The sequence below is a fragment of the Acomys russatus genome, chromosome 3 (genome assembly GCF_903995435.1).
Source record: "Acomys russatus chromosome 3, mAcoRus1.1, whole genome shotgun sequence".
Classification (NCBI taxonomy): domain Eukaryota; kingdom Metazoa; phylum Chordata; class Mammalia; order Rodentia; family Muridae; genus Acomys; species Acomys russatus.
The window spans coordinates 15,341,634-15,364,602 of NC_067139.1; the positions used below are offsets into that span (position 1 = coordinate 15,341,634).

At 45.2% G+C, this 22,969-nt stretch overlaps 1 protein-coding gene across 2 annotated transcripts in view; it reads left to right on the forward strand.

The window, feature by feature from the left end:
* The window catches only part of Dusp22 (dual specificity phosphatase 22), a 61,306-nt gene extending 38,851 nt beyond the window's left edge, over window positions 1-22,455 (forward strand). The window contains exons 4-8 of one of the 2 annotated variants that reach the window (XM_051169536.1): window positions 3,841-3,890; window positions 13,228-13,302; window positions 19,360-19,531; window positions 20,329-20,401; window positions 22,343-22,455. In XM_051169536.1, the coding sequence (XP_051025493.1) occupies window positions 3,841-3,890; window positions 13,228-13,302; window positions 19,360-19,531; window positions 20,329-20,401; window positions 22,343-22,389 (417 nt within the window). In that variant the 3' untranslated portion in view covers window positions 22,390-22,455. Of the gene's footprint in view, window positions 1-3,840; window positions 3,891-13,227; window positions 13,303-19,359; window positions 19,532-20,328; window positions 21,559-22,342 lie in introns of those variants that run through there. The other variant, XM_051169529.1, reaches the window with a different exon arrangement.
* The last annotated feature ends 514 nt before the right edge of the window (window positions 22,456-22,969 follow it).

Here is a 22,969-nt window from a genome sequence, read left to right on the forward strand (position 1 = left end):
GGAACCGTGACTTTTAAAGCGCATACAGAACATTAATTGATCCAGTTTTTGTGTTTTAGTACAACGTGAGAGACTGTTCTGCGGCTTGAAAAGTTGTGACTGGATATTTAATAGCTCTGTAAATGTTAATTAACTTCCAACCAGCCTGCTGTTCTGAGACACCATAGAAAGTGCTTGTTTTCATTTTTCCTTACTTTGTAAGAATTTTCTTTTAAGGAAGAAGAAAACCAATTTTATTTTTACGTGTTTCAAAATATTAGAATATGAGGCAGAAAATATATAACAAATGCTATATATTACAGGAAACGTTGTTGCTATTTTTACTCCTTATAGATTTTTCGATTGTTGGAGATTTCCAGGTTCCTTTTTTAACCTCCTTTTTTGCTGTCCTTTACATAATGTAGCTAAACCCATGCTTTCCTTCATCTGTCACTCTCTACAAAGCCACCAGAGATGACCCTCTGTATAGTTCATAGAGAGGAAGTTCTATCCCACTCATCGGTACAGGGGCAATTTTAAGTCAGCCCTGCTTTCTGGTGGCACAGGGGTCTCAGTGCTGCTTTCTGAATTAGTAACTAACTGTTAAAAGCTGTGCACATGTGCAGGCATCTGACACCCTTTTTAGGTAGCTGTAGTTCTGCCTCTGTGGCCTCAGAGATATCTGTGCTTCGTTAATGACTAAGTCACGATAAATAGACGCTTTTGGGGGCAAGCAGCTAAGCCTTTTTGACAGTTTTGACTCCTTCCATGACTGGATTTGCATATTTCTTATTGTAGGTCATAGTGAAGTGGCTTATGTTCTGTTTGAGTGTCACTAGAGAATATGTAGACATGCTCTTTGCATAGCCTAAAAACCAGCTCGCCTCCTTCCTGATGGTACTCAACAGCACGCACGCACGCGCACACACACACACACACACACACACACACACACACACACACACACACACACCTTGCACTCCTCTTGTGCCTCAGCCTTTATGGAGCTAACACCTATCCACAGCACTTGGACTTTGAGCGAATGCCCAGCATGTGCCAGGCATCATTCTAGGAAGTGAACTGTTCTTGTGGTTAGAGTTTTGGATGCTATATAGTCTAGTCTATTTCTCTGCTGTGCTTTTACAGCGCTGGGCACCAAATGTAACCGAGAGCCGTACATTCATCTCTACAAGTTGCATGAGTGGGAAGCTGACGCTGCCACACGCCGGTCTCAGCTACGGGGCCTAGAAAGGCCACATGTCCCTTCCTTATCCTGGTGGCTCCCAGGGAGAGACTACCGTCCACGTGCTTCCTACGGCTGGTAGAGTCTCCTGCACCCTGGGCAGGTTCTACTTTGTGGGCCCAAGCTTATTTCCTTCTCTGTGCAGGTGGCACAGAGATAAACGTGGCCCTATCTGGCGTAGCCTAAAAGAAGCACAATGCTTCCCTCTTTCCCTGCTAACGAGTGCTCAGGGATATGCTCTTAGTAGGCGAAGTGTTGTTTGGCCTGACCTCTGTCCATTCTCTTCGTTTTCTCCCCTTTTGTCTGTCTTGCAAACACATAGACCGGACTGACATAGCTTCTGCTAGAATGAAGTGGCCGTCCATCAGTAAGAGGGAGAAGTGGGCCTTTCTGCACTGTCCTGGAGGGGTCCACCTCACCCTTCGCCTGATTGGAGTTGCCAGGCTGAGGTGCCAGTCACTTACTTGAGAATCCTGTCCCTCTGGAAGTGTAGCCTGACATGAGGATGGAGGAAATGTGTGGGAGGAGGAATTTCTCTAGTTTTTGGACCAGCTAACTGCCAGCTCTCAAGAGCCAAAAAAAAAAAAAAAAAAAAAAAGGAGGCACTCCAGTGGCAGCAGGAGGAAGCACTGGGTATGTGTAGTCGACAACAGGTGTGTTCATCTCAGTGGAAGAGAGGAGGGAAATGACCTTTTTTGGCAGAAGTACTTCGTTTTCTAGTATCTTACCCTCCAAATTATGCTGTGATATGTCACGAGGTTTGGGAGAACTTTAAATGTTTAAAACAACTGGCCAATGTTCTCAGCTCAACACAGCTTCTGGGGCCCAGGAAACAGGAAGACAGAGGCCGAAGGAACTGGTGGGCTGACAAGTATAAGCCATGCAAGCGAGAACCCACCGCTTCCCTTCCCTCTCCTGGCAGCACATCTGCCACTCGTGGCTAAGTCCATTTGCTCTTGGGTGAAATGTTCCTATTGGGATAACAGGTAAAATTCATCTTCGCCAGGACTCAGGAGTATGTACTGAGAGTTGCAATAACTGCTGTATGTAATGATTTTCCTTAAATTATGGTTAAATGATTTAATTTTTTCAAAGTTTGAAAAGATGCACAGAAATGATGAGGGGAAATTGATTTTTGTTTCTGAGGGGTTTCCCCCCATGAACCCCCACCGCATAATGGCCGATGGGAAGGGACAGGTTGTACCATTCAGGTGTTCATTTGCTGACAGCACATCACACTCTGAGTCACTTTCAGCAGAAAGGGGTGGAGTCAGAGGTAGTCAGAGGCTTATAGCTTGCTCAGAGAGCTGGACAAACGGGCTCTATGCTGAGGTCCCAGAACCGGCTCATGGCTCTCGTTATACAGTGGTCTAGTATTCTGCAAAGCCAGCTGCCATGCTCTGCCCCTCCTGCTAGTTCAGAACTTACTTTCCACAAGCTTACGGAACCAGCAGGCCTGGTCCTGAACCTGCACCCAAGCCTCAGGATGGGTAGGCAGGATGCATGTACAGTAGCTGTCCAGTTGTAGTTCTAGTAAAAATTACAGAAAGACTTCAAGTAAATCTGAAAAAAACAGGTGGTTTTGCAACTTCCCTTCCCAGGGGATTTGGCTGCATCTTTTTTCTTATCGTGCATCAGGCTGGCCTCTCACACACTAGTTACTTCTTCTCTCTCATATCCCACTCACAAGGTTGCTAAGATTGGTGCCCTTTGTTGACTGGCATTGAGGACTTTAGAACTACAGTGTCTGTCTTTCCTGTAGAGAAGGAAACCAGTTTGTTTCATTTGTTTGTTGGTTTGGTTTGGTTTGGTTTTGGCTTTTCCAAGACAGAGTCTCTCTGTGTTAGCGTTGGCTGTCCTGAACTCACTTTGTAGACCAGCCTGGCCCCAAACTCACAGTGCTCCTCCTGCCTCTTCCTCCTGAGTGCTGGGATTAAAGGTGTCGGCCACCATGCCCTGCTCAGTTTCTTTCTTTTTGTAAAACTTCAGTTTAGCATAATTTTGAGTCATTACCTTGGATAACTTTCTTTCCCTCAAATTAGGGGAAAATAAAGAAATGTATTAGTTTATCACTCAAGCTTTTCCTATTGTTCTGCAAAGCAAGCAACATTGTTTCCAGCTTTCAAAGGCCTACTAGTGGAATTATAATTTTTATAACACTAAAATTGGCATAGAAAGTTTTGGCATGACATTACAGTTTTCAGCCTTTTTGAAGGTGTTGACTAGCACTGCCTCCTTTTGGGATACTCAGGATCCAAAAGAAACAGAAAGCGTGCGAACAAGCCTTAAGATGACAGTTGGGAACCTTGACACTAAAGTGCTCAACTCCTGGTTTGTTTTGTTTTATTTTGTTTTGATCCCTCACATTGTATCTAAATTTGTTGGATGTGCTGCTTGCACACCAAAGCATGAAGATTGACAAACCATGGAAAAGAGTCAGGGACCAGCACCAAAGAGCTTGTCCTCAGTTCCTTGGCAACAAAAGATGAATAAAAAACTTCTCCTTTTTATCTTTCTGGGTTTTTTGACCTGAGTAAATGGTTCCTTTTAATATTTTACTCCACTGTGTTATCGTCTTTTCTAGTTTCATTTATGTGGATCTTTTTATCATTCTACAGGGAGTTAAATACCTGTGTATTCCAGCAGCGGACTCACCATCTCAAAACCTGTAAGTTTTCTCTGTATTTGGGGAAATTAAAAACAAGAGGGCAGTGTGTGTTTCAGCAGTTCTTGGGCCAAACGAAAAGCAAATACAGGGCTCTGAAGGCAAATAAGTTCACACTTGTGCCAGCCAGTGGAGGGGTTAGTGCCCCTGCGTAGCTGCTACCTGAGGATGGGGGGATATGCGTCTGCAGAAATCAAAGCTGGCCGAGCCAATGGCAAACTGTGCCTGGAAGCACCTTGTTATCGTCCAGTGCTACTGTGAAACATGGAGGCTGGGATGTCCACAGGAAGGGTCTTTTTAAAAAAGACCTGATGTCTAGGGAGATGGCTCAGTCAGTAACATGCCTTTTGTGCAAGCCTGAGGGCCAGAGTTCAGGAACCCAGCACCCATGTGCTAGCCCAGGCACACATGTATAACCCCAATGCTAGGGGCCTAGCGATACATTGATCTCTGGAGCACATCACTCAGCTAGTCAGCCAAAATGATGAGCTGTGGGTTCAGGGAGAGGAGAGACTCTGTCTCAAAGAATGAGGTGAGGAGTGATAAGAGAAAACACTGGTCAGCCACCTCTCATCTCCACATGCGTATAGTCAAGTGCATACACAGACATACACACGTCCACACAACCCCTGAGGTGTAGAGAAGGCGCCTTAGGCAACAAAGTGTTTGCCTTGCAAGTTTGGGGACCTGAGTTCAAATTCCCAGGGCCTGCATGAAGTCGGAGGTGTGTGTAGAGCTCTGGAAACTGAGGAAAGCTTGCCTGGCCTACATGGTGAAATCCCAGGGCATTGAGAAACTTTGTCTTAAAGAAGTGGCAGTACTTGAAGACCTACCACACCCAATATCTAAGCTTGTCCTTTGACCTCCACAGAGTCCATGTGTGTTCATGCGCATACCTGTAATGCAACCACATATGCACGTGGGCACACGTACACACAAAGGGAGAGGGAGGGAGGGAGAGTGGGAGGGAGGGAGGGAGGGAGGGAAAGTGCATGAATAAGCACAAGAGAACGAGAGAGTGAGCACCAAGACCATAACTTCAGCATTCTCCTGTAGAAGCAAATCTTTAAAGAAGTTTCCAGCTATTGTCTAAAGCATAGCTGCCTGGTAGAAATAGAATATCTGGTTAAATGGAAGCCATACAGGTGATTATAAATTTTCTTGGGTCTTCCTAAACATAAATAAGAAACACTCAGCATTCATTCTAATATCTTAATAAGCCAATACATCTAAAATGTAGTTATTATGTATAAAAATATGTGTGTGTGTTAAACATAAAAATCCCCAAGGCATTTCATACCATGGCCTCATACTGTCACAGCAATCCATGTGCATTTTATGTTCTGACCGCTCTTCTCTCCTGTGGTCTGTGTTCACGTTTAGTGTCCCCTGTGGGATGCAGAGCTCAGGCCTGACTGACTGGTCAGTGACCTCCTCTCTCTGCTTTTCCCAAGTCCAGTTGGCTATGCTTTTGTAGCTGAATAAATCTTTGACATAATTTTAGCCCTGTTCATCTTGTTTTCCTCCATATATGTCTATGCTTTATCTTTTTATTATGTGTGTACATATAATGTGTGGGCATGAGTGTGGGCATGTGTGTCATGCTGTACACTTGGAAGTCAAAGGACAACTTCTAGGAGTTAGTTTTTGTCTTCAGTCTGGCCTCTGAGGAGCGAGCTACTTCAGGGTCAGGCTTGTGCGGAAGCACCCTCACAGCCTTCTTTGTCATTTTAACAAGCCAAGAGGGATTCACTGTTGCAGCTCACCTTAGTTGCAGCACAAATGCACGTTGTTCAGTGGTGCAGCCTTCATAGGATGGGCTGGAGCATTGGAGACCCAGTTATAACTGCAACAAGCACCTTTGGTCCCAGACTAGGCCCAGCATGGATGGGTGATAGTTTCCATGGGCCTACATTTGACCCTTGAATGTGGCCTCTGATTTTCTACCTGTCTTGGGCTGCTTGCGGTGGGGCTAGCCCAGCAGCCATCCTAGAACCACACGTTACTGTTTCGTCAGAGGCATTCCAGATTCAAATGTTGCTTTTGAGTCCGGAAGACACAGGGCTCATCCTTCATTGTGCACAAGAGCTGGTGCATGCAGATCTTCTGTGTCGGTGACATGAACTGCACACTTGTGTTTTCCATCCCATCTGACCAGCTTCTCCCAAAGATACCTGAATGTCAGCCCTCCTTAAGTCTCAACTGCCAGAGAGCAGAGAAATCATGGATTAGGCTGTGGCTTTACAAGACTGACCTATTGCAGGAGGGGCAGGGCATCTGGACAGGGGACAGAGGGTATAGAGTTAGACCAGGAAAGCACTGAGTAATGGGACGTTAGTACAGACCCAGGGTCTGTTTCTACCCTGACTCCTGATGTTTCACAGAGGAGGAACCGCTACACTGGGAAAGGCAGAGGGGAGATTTTTACTAGGAAAACAAAGTAGTAGCTCAGCCTGGAAGGAGAAGCAGCACTATTGGAGAACTTCCTTGGTTACTAGTCGTGTCAAGAAACAGAAGTGGTTGGAAGGGCATGGTCTGCGGAAGGAAGTGAGGCGCTGCCTTTCTCCGAAGACCACAGCAATCTTCTGCCCTTGTTTTGGTGACTATTTTTGGAATGATTGCTTTGCTCGCATCTACAATCAAGATTCAGCCATGATGTTGAATGTGCCAGCATCTGATTGGCAGGCACCAAGCTGGAACCTGCCCTGGGTGTGCGCTGTCAGAACACAGCCCCTCGTTGTTGAGACACTGTGAGACCTTAGCTTTTCTAGGAGCCAAGTGCTGTCTTCAGCTTCCACAACAGTGACCTCATATATATTGACGGTCCTGAATTATGGACAAGTGTCAGAAAATTCCACATTTCAGGCCAGTCTCACCTGTTGTCTGTCAGTTCAGCTAGTCTGCGTTTCAGCTCTCTCATCTGAGAGATTTGGAGAGGCAAAGTCATATGTACATGGCCATATATCTGTGAACTCTGGGCACTTCCGAAAGTATGAATTTATTTATCTCGAGCGGGTGCCTTCAGAGTTAGAGGAGTGATTGCGGAGATAAGTTTTGGGGGCAGCTTAAACTTTAACTGTTGCCAGTGATGAAGGCTGAGTGTCTTCTTTCCTTTCTGCTGTTATAACAGAGTATCTGAGCCCGGGTAATTAATATAGAAAGCTAATAGGTTTTGTCTCTCAGTGCAGGAGGCTTGCCATCCAAGCTTGGGCAGCCTTAGCTGTCTAGAGCCTCTTTGCTGCTTCATAACACAACAGTGGAAAGACAAAAAGAATGAGCGTGGGTGGAAGAGATGCAGGAAGGGCCAAGGGCTTGAGTCGTTCGACAAGCCTCTACCTCCACAACCCAGATACTACAGACCACTACTACAAGCCCTGTCTCCAAAAACTGCCAGAGTTAGGAATTAAGGTCCCATGAAACAAATTAGGGGAACGGGCATTCAGACTGTAACAGTGTGGTTCTGTGGCAAAATCAAGAGATCCACCTGCAGTTGGCAGGCAGAATGCTAACTGCCGTCTGATCTAACTTATTTAGCATTTCCTAAGTTTATTATTCAATGTCAGAAGTTCACAATGAACCCACACTTTCTCTCTCATCAACTAATGTGGATGGGTACAAGATCAGTATTTCCTTTTTTATCCGGTTTATTCTTAATACAGATCTTTGTTTTAAGAAAATGCTTACTTATTTTAATTTCATGGGCATGGGTATTTTGCCTGTTTGTATGCCTGTGTGCCAGGGTCATGCAGTGCCCACAGAGGCTAGAAGATGGCTTTAACCCCCTGGAACTAGAGTTACAGACAGCACCGGGAACTGAACCCAGGTCCTCTAGAAGATCAGCCAGTGCTCTGACTGATAAGACTGAGCCATCTCTCCAACCCCAAGATAAATATTGTTAATGCTTTGGATAACAGAAAGCAAGTGAAAACTTCAGTAGTTTGTAAAACTTGCTCTTGGTAACCCAGATGCCTTTGAAGGGCCAATCTCCCCGACTGACCACATTGCGTTCCTGGTGCCTTGCTCCCTCTCTTCAGTGACAAAACAACACTTGGAAATCCATTCTTCTTACTGCTTTAAATGTGGATGCTGACTTTTAAAATGATTCTAAGTTTGGACAAAATGGTTTCTTTTCTAAGTCTTAGGCTGGGGACATAACTCCCCATGTGGTAATATAAAGTTTAAATATTGTTTCCCTGCAAAGCCCAAACCAGCAGGTATTCGGGCTGATTATGCTTAGTAAGAGGTGTGTGACCTTTGACACTTCAGTCACCTGATAGTCAGTTGCTCTGAACTGCAGACAAGTTGGCTTTCTGTCTTGGCCTTAATCCTTAGAGAATCTCCCCGATCTGACCTTCCCTGAACTTAAAATGCAGAAACCTGATTTGAGATAACATTAGCGCAAAATTTTAGCTCAGTTCCCCCAGCCACCTAGCCTGCCCAAGTCAGGAAATATAAAAGTTCAAGTTCTCCATGTCCCGATAACCTCACAACCCGAGTGTGGTATGTTTTGCATGATGCTGTCGTAAATGAGAGATACGCTAGAGTGGGTGTTAGGTGCACACGGGGCATGTGTGTCAGGTGGCCATTGGCGTTTGTGTTCTCTATGGGATCCCTAAAACAAGTCACTTTAACCTTCTCACTTAATCTGCCCATCTCATTGGAGATGGTGTAGAAAATTGGATATTTTGTTAATTCTTTAATATTTGTAAAATAAGATTGTATTTTCTTTCTAGTCAAGTAAGGAATGCTAATGTATTTTGAAAGCAAATGTTTAGGTATATATTCACATGCACTTTCTTATTTTACTACATAGTAAATTCCTGTTTGTTGCCACACAGCATTTAGTCAATAATCTTTCTTTCTGTTCTCCATGGAGTCTGTCCTAGGCTCTGGCATCCGTAGTGTTGCGCTGTAACAGTGATCTCTGCGGTGGTCTGTGGTTTCAGAGATCTTGTGGAGAGGCGAGCGTGAGCAGTCCACGGAGCTCTGTAGGGGCCTCAGGGAGCACCCTGGTGTTAGTTTTCCACGCTGCCATTTTGTCTGTGTTATCTTAGGATAGCTCATATTCTCTGTACTCTGTTTTTCTTCCATTTGCCCTTTTTTTTTTTTTTTTTTTTAATAAATTTTGTGACACAGGGTTTCTCTGCGTAGCCTTGGCTGTCCTGGACTCGCTTTGTAAACCAGGCTGGCCTCGAACTCACAGAGATCCACCTGCCTCTGCCTCCCAAGTGCTGGGATTAAAGGCGTGCGCCACCACGCCCGGCTCAGTTCTTTTTTAATGGTGACCGTTCCTGAGGCATATAGTTTGGGAGTCATTGTAACAAGTGTGAGTTGTCTGTGATTAATGCTCGGGGGTTGCTTTCAGAGCTCTAGCTGAGAGATGGGCATAGGAACCTGGGGTATCTGAACCAGTTTGGCCTCAGGAAGAACCTCCCAACATAGAGTGCTAAACCCTTTTGCCTCGAAAAGGAGGGGAGACCATAGGTGCTTGCTTGCCTTTGTTGGCATTTTCTCTGCACACACGTGGATTCAGTTGGAGAGGAGAAACATCTTTCTGTCGTGTTTGCTGCCATCACAACCTCATCTGATACCGCTGGCCTTGAAGTAAGACCCACCACCATTCTAGGCGGCTAGGTCACTGGACAAAGCCCTGAACCCAAAGACTCTGTCAGTCACACTTGGGATCAGAGCATCTAAGACCATGGGTCTTAGAGCAAGAAGCATCCACCTAAGAGTGCCTATGGTGTGGCTTACACTCTCCACCCACCACCTCAGAAATCAGCAAGGCCCATCTGGTCACTCTTAGCCTCTGATACAGAGACGGAGGGGTTGAGGTCACTGAGAAGCAAGAGGGCAATTTGCAACTACTAGGCTCCCTGCTTCATTCGTGTGAAGAACATCTCGCCACCAGAGCTCCTCACCACCACTGAGGTATTCTATTGGGGCTGTTGGCAGTAGCTCATATGATCATATAGGCACTGTTGAGTGAGTAATCCACCTGTGGGCATGCTTTCTTCTGCCTACAGGTCTGTCACACATGTCTCTGTATGGAAGTCAGGGTGGCTGCCAACCAAAGGAGGAGCACAAACTGGTGGTCATGTAAACAGCTGAGGTCGGTTGGGGCTGCAGACTGGCGCTTCTGCTTCAAACTGGAGTTGAAAAATATAAGAACCCAGACTGTGGGTATTTCCCACTGTGGAGGAGGGAGTTTAATAACCAGCACTTGGACTTATGTCATGTTTTTCCCTGGAAATAACCCACACACACACCTCTCTCTGCAATACCCAGTTTTAAACCAGAACAGCATCGGGCCAGCCCGCCTCTTGGCCTTTCTGTAAAAGGCATTTCTAGGAATGTCTGCCTGCTTTGGCCTTGTGCCTGGTTTTGTATCTGAGTCAAGTCTCATGGTGGAGCTCTGCATGGTCTCCCTGGGCATCGTTGTGCTCTTGTGCTCTTTCGGGGTCTTTGCTTATAAACCAGTGATCCCCATCCAGAAAGAAATCACCCGCCCCGAAAGGTTAGGACCTGCAGCTGGGAGAGGGATCCCTGCACACTCTTTACAACCGCAGTGTGGACAGCCGCATGGACAAAGGAATGTGCCATCTGGCCATCCCCTGATGTTCAGCTGGTCTGAAGTGATCATAGAGTCAGATCATTTGTCTGACAGATAGCTTGTCAAGTCTGAGGTCTGGAGTCCAGCGCTGTGACTGACAGAGCCTTAATACGCCTCTGTGTAAGCCACGAGACAGATTGCAGCCTAGTAGCTCGGGTCTAATGCTGTGATAAAACACCATGGCCAAAAGCAACTTGGGGAGGAAAGACTTGATGTCATCTTATAGCTTGTAGTCCAGCGTCCTTGGAAGTCAGGGCAGAAACCGATGCAGAGATCATGGAGGAACGCTGCTTACCAGCTTGCTCCTCATGGCTTGCTCAGCCTGCTCTTATATACCACACAGGACCACAGGGAGCTAGCTCCTCCCACATCAATCATTAATTAAGAAAATGCACTATAGGTTTGTCCACAGGACAATCTGGTGAGGATATTTTCTCAATTGAGATTCCCTCTTCCAAAAATGACTCTGGCCTGTGACAGAAAACTAGCCATCACAAGACACTCCTGGCCTAGGTGAGGTAGCTTGGGCTTTAATCCCTGAACTAGTTGCATTTGTCTGTAAGTGGACTGTTTCTTTGATGTTGTCTCAGGGAGAGATGCTGCCGAGAAGCCTGGGAGTGGTACTCCCAAGGCTGGCAGCAAAGCTCTGGTATCCTGTGGGAACTGGCTTCCCATCCTGCAGAATTTACCCTGGAGTTCTGTGCTTCTGATATAGCCCTTAGACTTTTGTAACTCTCTGGCTGGCAGCTGAAGGCCAGACAGAGCGCTTTCCTTTCCTCAAAACCAGAGACCTTTGCAGCCCTCCTCTCCCATAGCCTTCTCTTTCTCTCTCTGTTGCCCCAGCTGGCAGAAGCAGAGTAGTCTCAGAACCTGAGAACTTTGCTGCCCCAACCTGAATCACTGTGCCTAGCCTGTTTAGCTGTGTTGTCAAGCTGGGTCAGAGACTTCCTGGCCAACTCCAGGTGGTTTGTTTGGCTTGTAGCATGGGAAGCTCTGTCCACCTGCTGCAGCCCTCCAAAATATGCCACCATGCCTGAGGGCATGCTCCCCTTTGGCTGTTAGATTGCACCTGCACCCATCCCTCCCACCTGCTCCTGCACTTGGCTTCTGAGGACTAGTGCTACCCCGTACAGGGTTTTAGCAAGGATGTGGTTTTGCCTGCTATTGACCATTTGGGAACAACACTACAGTTCTCTAAGCTCTGTGTTTATATCTTTTTTCCTGGCAAAAAAAAAAAAAAAAAAAAAATACCAGAAACTGCTGGGCTGGGCTGGGCTAGACTGGGCTAGGTTAGGCTGGGCTGGCCTAGGCTATGCTGGGCTATGCTAGGCTAGGCTAGGCTGGGCTAGGCTAGGCTGGGTTAGGCTAGGCTATGCTGGGCTAGGCTAAGCTATCCTGGGCTAGGCTAGGCTATGCTGGGTTAGGCTAGGCTAGGCTGGGCTGGGCTAGGCCAGGCTGGGCAAGGCTAGGCTGGTCTAGGCTAGACTGGGCTAGGCTGGGCTGGGTTGGGCTGGGCTCTCTAGAGATTCTGTAGCAATCTTGTGATCTGAGGTTGGTGTACTTAGAATGTCCACTTGCAGTGACACTTGCTGGCAGCCATGGATGTGTGTGTGTTGTATGTGCTTTCATCTCAGTGAAAACGCTCCTTGCCTCTTGCCAGCATAACCCCGTGAACAGCTCTGTAAGCAGGAACTGGATTAGTTGGTTATGCTGCATCGGAGCTTCCTGTTCTGACTCACTTCGTTTTCCCTATCATTCTGCGGGGAAAAGGATTCCTCACCAGGTGCTTGTCTCTCAGCCTCTCATAATCCCTAGTAAATGACCAGGAGTTGGTATTTATAAAGGAGTGCACTGGGCACATAGGCAGCTTTGGATGTTTCGGTGCTTTAGAAACTGGCTGAATGTAGAGCACACCTGGGAAAGGGGTCTGTGCCCACCCCTCACAGGCTTTACTTGCCACCTGCTATGGTGCAGATTCTGCCATTTGGGGGCAAAATACACAAACCGCCTGGGAACTTGACAGTGACTCTCCTGAAGAGTCATGTGCTGAATAATAAGTGCCCAGAAAAGAAGTGACCCAAAGGGATAAGGGTCAGAAGAAAGAAGGGTGACATTCACCATCATTGCAAACTGCAGAGTTTGCAAAGCATGCCAATATCATACCATGTGTCCTCTGTGACCATCACCCTTGCTTTCTGAGTCATGCTTCGAAAGCCACACAGAGTGGCAGAACGGGGCTTGGGACTAAACTGTCCTTTCCCACAGCTCCAGTGGTGTATAGCACTTGAGTGACGAGACTGACCCAGGAGCTCCTTAGAGAGATGATTACAGGCAGTGCTTCTAAGCTTTCCGTTTCAGAAATTAGCCAGTTTCCAGGACTCAGGAGTCCACACAGCAGGAATACCTTCCTCATCTGAGCCACTGTGGCTGTACAGAGTTTAGAGCCAGTGTCGGGGAAGAACAAACAGAGGAGGTTAAGCAAGAGCTCCATGTGCCAATCAGCAGCAATCATGTGATTCAGGGATGGCCTGAAGATAAAGTTGTGATGATTGGAGGCCTTCTAAGCCAAAGCATGCCTGTGGCCATCTAAGGCTGAAGCCACCCTGGTCCCGGTATGGCCTGCCTCGAGATAAGTATACTAAGACACCTTAGGAAATCCAAGTAGACATTTCTTTTCATTAGATGTTAATTAGTGAATGCCCCGTCTCACTTTTTTTTCCTGCACAGGACAAGACATTTTAAAGAAAGTATTAAGTTCATTCACGAGTGCCGGCTCCAGGGTGAGAGCTGTCTCGTGCACTGGTATGTATGACTCTTGTTTGATATATCATCATAAGTTTGATTTCCAATCAATGTCTTTCTATCTTAGTTGCTTCTCTGATGCTGTAATAAAATGTCATGATCAATTCAATGTATACAAGGAAGCATTTAACTGGGGGCTCCCAGCTCCGGGGAGTTAGAGTTTATAACCACCAAGGCGAGAAGCATGGCGGCAGGTGGGCGGGGCATGGTGCTGGAGCAATATCTCATATGCATGCTGTACTGCTGCCCTGCTCCAGTCCTTGTTGCTTTTTGCTGGAAGGAAACTGCCTGCCTTTGCTTTCATTTTTTGCTTCAGTCACTGCTAGGATTTCCATAGGCTCTTGTCAAGGTCAGTGGCACAAACTACTGTCATGACTAGCTCGACATTTCATTAGATCTGCTTCTCATGTGTCAACTCATCCTGTTAGGCTTATACGAGACCCCATGGTGGCCATTCCAAGGCCCTGCTAACTTCTGCCCACTGTGGCAGCAGCTGTGGGTGCTTAGTGATATATTTCTGTAACACCAGACTGACTCCTTTCCACCTGCAGGTTGGTGTGTGTGTGTGTGTCTGTGTATGTGTCTGTGTGTGTGTGTGTGTGTGTGTGTGTGTGTGTGTGTTTGGTTTAATACTTTACTTTCGAGTGATCCAAGCAGACTTAGAATGAAATATTCCATAGACAGTGACCCACCTGCTGTCGCTGTCTGTTGTTCTTTGTATCATACATGGAAGGCCAAAATTCCATACCCAAAATTCCATGGGTTCCAAATCCAGGCAAGAGTAGCCATAAAAGTGTGTATATGCCAGACCTGTACACGCTTCTCTTTTCCTTATTTCCTAAACAGTATAGGAGAGCAGCCGCTGAGCTGGCATTTGTATGGTCATGTGCTTCTGTGTCACTTGCAGATGCATGAACATTTGGGAGGATGTGCAGAGGTGGCACTGAGTACTGTGCCTTTCTTGTAAGACCTTGAACACCATGAATTCTGCTGTCCACAGTGAGTCCTGGGACCAGTGACCCAGAAAGGACAGAAAGGACAGCTGTGCTTGCACACTAGCACACACTCTGACAAGAAAGGCAAGCCAGCATGCTAGTAAGTGTAGTGTTTGCACGGTGCTCTGTCTGATCTCACTTGCTGAGTTCTTGGTAAGTATTGCCACTGACAATGATGACATAGCTTACAGCATTCTCCAGCCAGGGCTCTGCCATAGTTAAAATGGAGACTGATCATACCCCTCTGTCTTGAATGATGTGTGGCGTTAGCTAACTGAAAGTATAAGTTTTTTGATTGACTGAAAGCACCAGCCCTTGCAGCACAAGCAATGTGAAGTTCTTAGGCTGGTGACAGCCCTGCCACAATACAAGAGACAGAGAAGCCACATCCAAGAGCTTTGAGCCAGTCATCCATGAAAGCAGAAAAGCACCGGGGATATTTCAGTTGCTTTCAAAATGGGGTTTTGCAGATTGACACAGATTGATGTTTATGCATTACATAATGTGTAGGGGTTTGGTTGTTTTGTTCTGTTTTGTTTTGTTTGCTATACTGTTTTTAAAAGTAAGTTGTATAGCCAGTGCAAATAATGGTTCTTTTGTTTAAAACATTTGGCTTAAAGTGCTTTGGGAATGCTATTGGAGGCAGTTGATATAGATTCTGAAACACCAGGCCCTGCCTCTCTCTAGGCTCCTGGTGAATTCATACCAAGAATTGTAGCCTAAGAGGATATATTTGTTTAAAACTCCCTTGCAAGTTCCTAGTAAAAAAGCTGATGACAAGCCAGGGCTTAAGAGGAGGGTTTATTATTGTTGTCATAGAATACTCCTGGCCTGATTTTCTGAGAATTCCTGGTTAGTGAACTTGTGTATATCTGAAAAAAATTCCAAAAAGTAGGGTATTCTCTAAGCTTTCCTGTGTTCAGTCATTGATGGGGCACACAGAGGAAGCCTTCCTATGCCTTAACTTGCAAATTACCCCTTGGTGGTGATAACCAAGCAGCAAACCAACCATTCTTGCTCCAAGCACCCTGGCCATTGCTTTGGAGCATGGAGTGTTCATTCTGCCTGCCATAGTGCTCTGCTTGCTTCAAGGATCAAAACAAATATAGAAGTTAAGACTTGGTAAGAGCTTCTGCAGTCCGTGGATATGCGTGCGTGTGTGTGTGTGTGTGTGTGTGTGTGTGTGTGTGTGTGTGTGTGTGTGTGTGTGTGTTGAGGATGGGTACTCAGACCTTTGAGCGTGCTAGCCAAGCATTCTACCCTCAACCTACTTTCCCAGTCCTTTTTTGGACTTTTAAAATAATAGATTTACAATAAATTAGAAACAAAGAGAACAATCCAAAGAATCAGCAAAACCAAGAGCTGGTTCTTTGAGAAAATTAACAAGATAGACAAACCTTTAGCCAATCTAACTAAAAGACAGAGAAACACTATCCAAATAAACAAAATCAGAAATGAAAAGGGAGACATAACAACAGACACTGAAGAAATACAAAGAATTATAAGAACCTACTTTAAAGGCATTTATACCGCAAAATTAGAAAATCTAAGGGAAATGGACAATTTCCTCAACCGATTCCATTTGCCAAAATTGAATCAAGACCAGATAAACAAATTAAATAGCCCTATTTCGCCTATAGAAATAGAAGCAGCCATTGATAGTCTCCCAACCAAAATAAGCCCAGGGCCAGATGGTTTCAGCGCAGAATTCTACCAGTCCTTCAAAGAGGCGCTAATACCGATACTATTCAAGCTATTCCAAAAGATAGAAATGTATGGAATATTACCAAATTCATTCTATGAGGCCACAGTCACATTGATACCTAAACCCCACAAAGACCCAACAAAAAAAGAGAATTTCAGACCATTTTCTCTTATGAACATTGATGCAAAAATACTCAACAAAATACTCGCAAAGCGAATACAACAGCATATCAAAGACATCATTCACCATGACCAGGTAGGCTTCATTCCAGGCATGCAGGGATGGTTTAACATACGGAAATCCATCAATATAATCCACCATATAAACAAACTGAAAGAGAAAAACCACATGATCATCTCTTTAGATGCAGAAAAAGCATTTGACAAAATCGAACACCCGTTTATGTTTAAAGTTCTGGAGAGATCGGGAATACAAGGCACTTATCTAAACATAATAAAGGCTATATACAGCAAACCAATAGCCAACATTAAATTAAATGGAGAGATACTCAAGGAAATCCCTCTAAAATCGGGGACCAGACAAGGCTGCCCACTTTCCCCATATCTCTTCAATATAGTTCTTGAAGTTCTAGCCAGAGCAATAAGACATCAAAAGGAGATCAAGGGGATCCAAATGGGAAAGGAAGAAGTTAAATTATCCCTATTTGCAGATGATATGATAGTGTATATAAGTGACCCCCAAAATTCCACCAGAGAACTCCTACAGCTGATAAACACCTTCAGCAAATTGGCAGGATACAAAATAAACTCAAAAAAGTCAATAGCTTTCCTATATACAAATGACAAACAGGCAGAGGAAGAAATTAGGAAAATTACTCCCTTCATGATAGCCAAAAGCAATATAAAATATCTAGGAATAACCCTAACCAAGCAAGTGAAGGGCCTATTTGAAAAAAACTTTAAATCTCTGAAGAAAGAGATTGAAAATGACATCAGAAGATGGTGGGATCTACCTTGTTCGTGGATCGGGAGAATTAACATAGTAAAAATGGCCATCTTACCAAAAGCAATTTATAGATTCAATGCAATCCCTATCAGAATACCTACAAAATATTTTGAAGATATTGAAAGAACAATTCTCAACTTCACATGGAGAAACAAAAAGCCCAGAGTAGCAAAAACAATCCTATACAATAAAAGATCCTCTGGAGGAATCTCCATACCTGATCTCAAGCTGTACTATAGAGCAACAGTAATTAAAACAGCATGGTACTGACACAACAATAGGCTGGCTGATCAATGGAATAGAATCAAAGACCCAGAAATAAATACACATACCTATGGACACTTGATTTTTGACAAAGAAACCAAATCCATACAATGGAAAAACGACAGCATCTTCAACAAAGGGTGGTGGTCTAACTGGATGTCTACATGTAGAAAAATGCAATTAGACCCCTATTTGTCACCATGCACAAAACTCAAGTCCAAGTGGATTAAAGACCTCAACATAAAACCAGAGACATTAATCCAGTTAGAGGAAAAAGTGGGGAAGAGTCTGGAACACATAGGCACAGGAGACAACTTCCTGAACAGAACACCAACAGCCCAAGTCTTAACATCAACAATTAATAAATGGGACCTCATGAGGCTGAGAAGCTTCTGTAAGGCAGGTGACACTATCAAGAGAACAAAGCGACAGCCTACAGACTGGGAAAAGATCTTTACCAACCCTGCATCTGACAAAGGTCTGATATCCAAAATATATAAAGAACTCAAGAAATTAAACACTACCAACCCAAATAACCCAATAGAGAAATGGGGCTCAGAACTAAACAGAGAATTCTCAACAGAGGAATATCAAATGGCTGAGAAACACTTAAAGAAATGCTCGTTCTCCTTAGTCATCAGAGAAATGCAAATCAAAACGACACTGAGATTCCATCTTACACCCATCAGAATGGCTAAGATCAATAACTCAACTGACAGCACATGTTGGCGAGGATGTGGAGAGAGAGGAACACTCCTTCATTGCTGGTGGGAATGCAAACTAGTACAACCACTTTGGAAAGCTATCTGGCGCTTTCTCAGAAAACTGGGAATAGGGCTTCCTCAAGACCCAGCTATTCCACTCCTTGGTATATTCCCAGAAGATGCACTACCACACAACAGGGACATATGCTCAACCATGTTCATAGCTGCCTTATTCATAATAGCCAGAACATGGAAACAGCCTAAGTGTCCCTCAGTAGAAGAATGGATAAAGAAACTGTGGTACACTTACACTATGGAATACTACTCAGCTATTAAAAACAAGGAATTCCCGACATTTGTGGACAAATGGATTGAACTAGAAAGTATCATAATGAGTGAGTTCACCAAGAAGCAAAAAGAGTTAAATGGTATATATTCACTTATATCGAGACACTAGTCCAAGGGGTACGTCCCCATGAAAAACTTTACCTACCAGGAAAGTGGGTCAGAGGGGAGGACATCCTATTGAGACTTTAGGTGTGAGAAGCCTGGGAGAATGAGGAAATAGAAGGATCCAGAGGGTCCTGGAAAACTACAGGCAGATCTGGGCCCTGGGGTCCTCCTCAAACTATGGCACCAGCCAAGGAAAATATAGGCAGTAAACTTCGAACCCCTACCCAGACTAGCCGATGGACAGGATATTCTCCACCATTAAGTGGAGAAGGAGATCTGACTTTCACACAAACTCTGGTGCCCCATATTTGACTATGTCCCTTGGATGGGGACGCCTGGTAGCACTCAGAGGAAGGATAATAGGTCACCAAGAAGAGACTCAATACCCTATGAGCATATACAGGGGGAGGAGGTCCCCCTCAGTCACAGACATAGGGGAGGGGAATGGGGGGAAAGCAGGAGGGAGGATACAAGGGATGGGCTAACAACTGAGATATAATATGAATAAATTAATAATAAAAAAGGAAAATATGCAAAAAAAGAAACTACAAGAATAAAAAAATAAAAATTAAAAAAAAAATCATAGATTTAGCCTTCATCTATGGTAGTTTAAGAAAGCCAAGAAGCCTTCTGAGCCTAGATCAGGTTTGGCTGGAATTGTTACAAGCCCAAACCCCCCACTGTGCTACAGTTATATTATTGTCCAAGCAAATAGGAAAGGTCTAGGTCATAGCCTATATAACTATGAAAAATGTGGCTGAAATGCCCATAGAATGCTTGCACTCCAGCATCTGTAGCGGAGGAGAGTTCTTGGCATGTTTCTGAGTAATTCTCTGGTAAGCCCTTGCCTTCTTCCATGAAAACCTCAAGGCAGACAGACTCTCTCAAATGAGATCCTTAGGATGTTTGGAGTGATGGGTCTGCGGTTCCCAAAGCGCCCTTGCAACATGTGGCTATTTTGGTTCTGCAGCCTGGCTGGGGTCTCCAGGAGCGTGACACTGGTGATCGCATACATCATGACTGTCACTGACTTTGGTTGGGAAGATGCCTTGCACACAGTTCGTGCGGGGAGGTCCTGTGCCAACCCCAACCTGGGCTTCCAGAGGCAGCTGCAAGAGTTTGAGAAACATGAAGTGCACCAGGTGAGGGGTCTTCCGGGGAACATCTCACATGGAGACAGCCACCCCGGGCCATGCCGTGCACTTTGAGAATTGTGGCGCTTGGAACTGAAAGGCCTGCATCCCTTAGAGAGTCACCCTGCATCCTCTGAGCTCCTGCACTGCAGTCACAGGATCTTACAATTTCCTCTTTTGTTGTGCCTGGTACTCCATATCAGCTTGTTTCTCTCCCTTTGGGTGTAGTTACAGTTTCCTAGTTTGTCCTGCTTTCTTCTTATTTTTCTTTTTTGCTTTAAATTCATCTCACCCTTTAAGCCATTAAAATTATGATCAGCTAGTGAGAGTGGAAGGGAATATTTTCCATACTAATTGTGGTAACTCACATATTAGGTTCTTTGCTGCAGTAAAACACGATTACCTTTCTACAAAATGATGCTGATCTGTAAACCTTATCTCTTCCTGTTTTCTCCCTGGATTCTTTCCATCAGTCCCAGCTATCACAGGCAGATGGCACAAGAACACGTTTTTCTTGTGTTCGTCTTAGATCCCTTAACATCGGACAGTAACTGCTCCAAGTCTGCTAAGTGGATGCACATATAGTTCAGCAGGTTTTCAAGTGTTGAGCCCAGATCATTGGAGGAGCAGTTACTTCTTTTGCTTGCCATTGGCTGCAAACCACAAAGCTGTGATCGATGCCCTTAATGCCTGCTTAATCCCATGTTTTATGTGGAAACCTCCCCATTGCTTAAGAGGTGAAAGTCACTAGGAATTCACGTGTATATGTGTGTGTGACATTTGGGATTTGCTTTCAACTTTTCCAGTATCGGCAGTGGCTGAAAGAAGAATATGGAGAGAACCCTTTGCGGGATGCAGAAGAAGCCAAAAGCATTCTGGGTAAATATAAAGAGCAAGGGCGCTTGGAGCCCCGGCCTAGCAGCAGGCGGTGGAGCAGCTTTTCAACCCTACCTCCTCTCACCTACAATAACTATACCACAGAGACCTAACAGAGAGTTCTGGTGTTTTCCTTCCTGCTATGGGTCTTCTGGGTTGCCTACAGGTGCTGGCTCCTGCCTCTAAGGACTACAAAAGGAGGTCACAGCGAGGTGGACCACTCAGGGCTCTTTCCCAAGCAGCCATACCCTGCCCTGGTCAGGCCTTTTCACTCTGTGCCCACCTTCACCCCAATCTTGGCCTTACCTGAGCTTGCTGATCCTGAGATGCCACTGAGCTGCTGTGTACTTCCTATATGTGTGTAAGAGGGCATATGTGCATGCATGTGTGTAAGAGTGTGCATACATGCCTACAGATGTATACGTTATGAAGAAGCATACATGTAAATGTGTCTTTGCATGTGGGAACTGAGTGTTTATGGTATGGAACGTTATAAAGCCCCTGCTGCCAGAATTGGGATGGCCACATTTCTGTCCAACTCTGCATAGAAGTCATTTGAACTTGGCCTCAGAAAGCTACGCACCAAGTAACATCCTGTACCTGTGATCCGTGAGAACTCGAGACATGAGCAGCTGGAATCAGTGGTGGTTCCGAACCTGAGATGCCACAGAGGAAGGCAACAGGACCGTCCTGAGGGAGGGTGGCAGAATCCCCAGAAGGATTGTGTGTATAGGACCAGGGGAGAGGGTTTTTGAGTATTGCCTGGGCTTGTTAGGTATACCAGACCCCAGCCTCCCTGCTGTCTCAAGTCATACACCACTTGCCAGCCCGTCATGTCCCTGAGTTCTTCTTGGTGCCTGCTCTGTGTGGGACCAGCATCATTTGACTTCTATGGTGACATGGTGGCAGGGAGGACCTGAGCCACAGTAGCCCTGCACCAGAGGTCTGGCCTGCCTCCTGTCTGTTTTTGCAGACTCCAGCCTGTGGCTGGCCTCATGTTGCAGGGGCCTTGTCTCAGGTTTACATTTCCTTCAGGAATTGGAAAGAAAGAACAGTTATTAAACACCATAGCAGTTTGTTTTGAAATGCCTGAGCATTTACTGAGCTCATTGGTATATGCTGTGGATTTGATCCTTGACCTACCTCATTAGATTGATACCTCTCCCTAAACCCCCCCCCCACCCCCTCTCTCTGTCTTTCTCTTGGAGTTCTTTGTTATCCAAGCCAATTCTGCTTCATAGTTGAAAATGTTAGTCATGGTCGCTTTTGTTTTTGAAACCAAAGAATGAGAAAGACATTTATGTTAGTGAGCTATTTAAAATTTCCAGTTGGGGCCTCCATAAGGTTTTCTAGTGGTCAGATCCCACATTCTGGCCATTAGAACTCCTCTGCTCAAAGTTCATGGCAGCAGGCACCCCACGAAGCTCTGCACAGTCCAGTGTCCTGTCCTTTGTACCAAGTCACATTTCCTAGGCACACAGAGCCATGCACATGAAAAACTACATGCAACCTCTTCCCCAAAAAGATGCTGCATGCAGGTTTCTCTGAATGCTGTCATAAAAAGAGCCATTGAGTAAAAGCAGTAATCTTCTTGTATGTGTCAAGGGTGTCAACAGTGAGCCTTTGGGGGCCTATGGGAAGTGAGCTGGAGAACTCCCCATGTGTGTGTAGTAAGAAAAGGAAAGGTGTCCAGTAACTTGGCGTCTTCTGCTGAAATGATTTGCCTTAAGCCAAAAAGAAGTGGAAGTACGCTGGATGCGGGAAACCTGCTAGAGCACCATGGGGTAGGTGTGAGGCCTCAGCACTGCAAAGAAAAAGACAGGTACAAAGCAGTAGGGTAGGAAGTGCAGCCTAAATACTTGTGCACATGTGTCAACAGCTACATGTATTTCCATAGGTTCAACTGTCTTAACTTTTGTTGCCAGTAACGTTCTTTCTCCACAGCCACCCCGGGAATTCTGAAGTACTGGGCCTTTCTCAGAAGACTGTAATGTACCTGAAGTTTCTGAAATATTGCAAAGTTCAGGCTGGTGCTGCCAAAAAAGAAAAATGGCATAGCATTTATTTTTTAAGAATCCAGTATTGATTTGTAAACTTGTTTATTTTTTCATTTTAAACTGAATGCATGTATAATCATGTTGGAATATGGTAAGAACTATGGAGATTCTGTAGCAAGAGAAAATACCTTTGCCTTAACTCCACTGCTGTGGTTATTCCTTCGACCTCACCAATGCTCGCAGAATCATCTCAAGAGCTCTGTCTGTTTCCTAATTGTAACTACTTCTTGAGAACACGATCCAGGGAAGGAGCCAGCACCTGGGAAGTGTGCAGTGTGACCTCTGACCTCCTGTCAAGTTTTCCAGCTCAAGACATGTCTTGGTGTGTGTTCTAGCCATGGCTGTTGTTTCCTGTGGTAGAGTTACCAAAAGCTACTCAGTTTGGTTAATAAAGAGCAAGTCAACCAAGTCTAATGTTACATGCAGTGTATTCTTATGTGACGTATGAAAGTCACATGTGTTTCTCTGTGGAGGATCCCAGTGGGCCTGGTCTTGGCTCAGAAGACATGCTCCC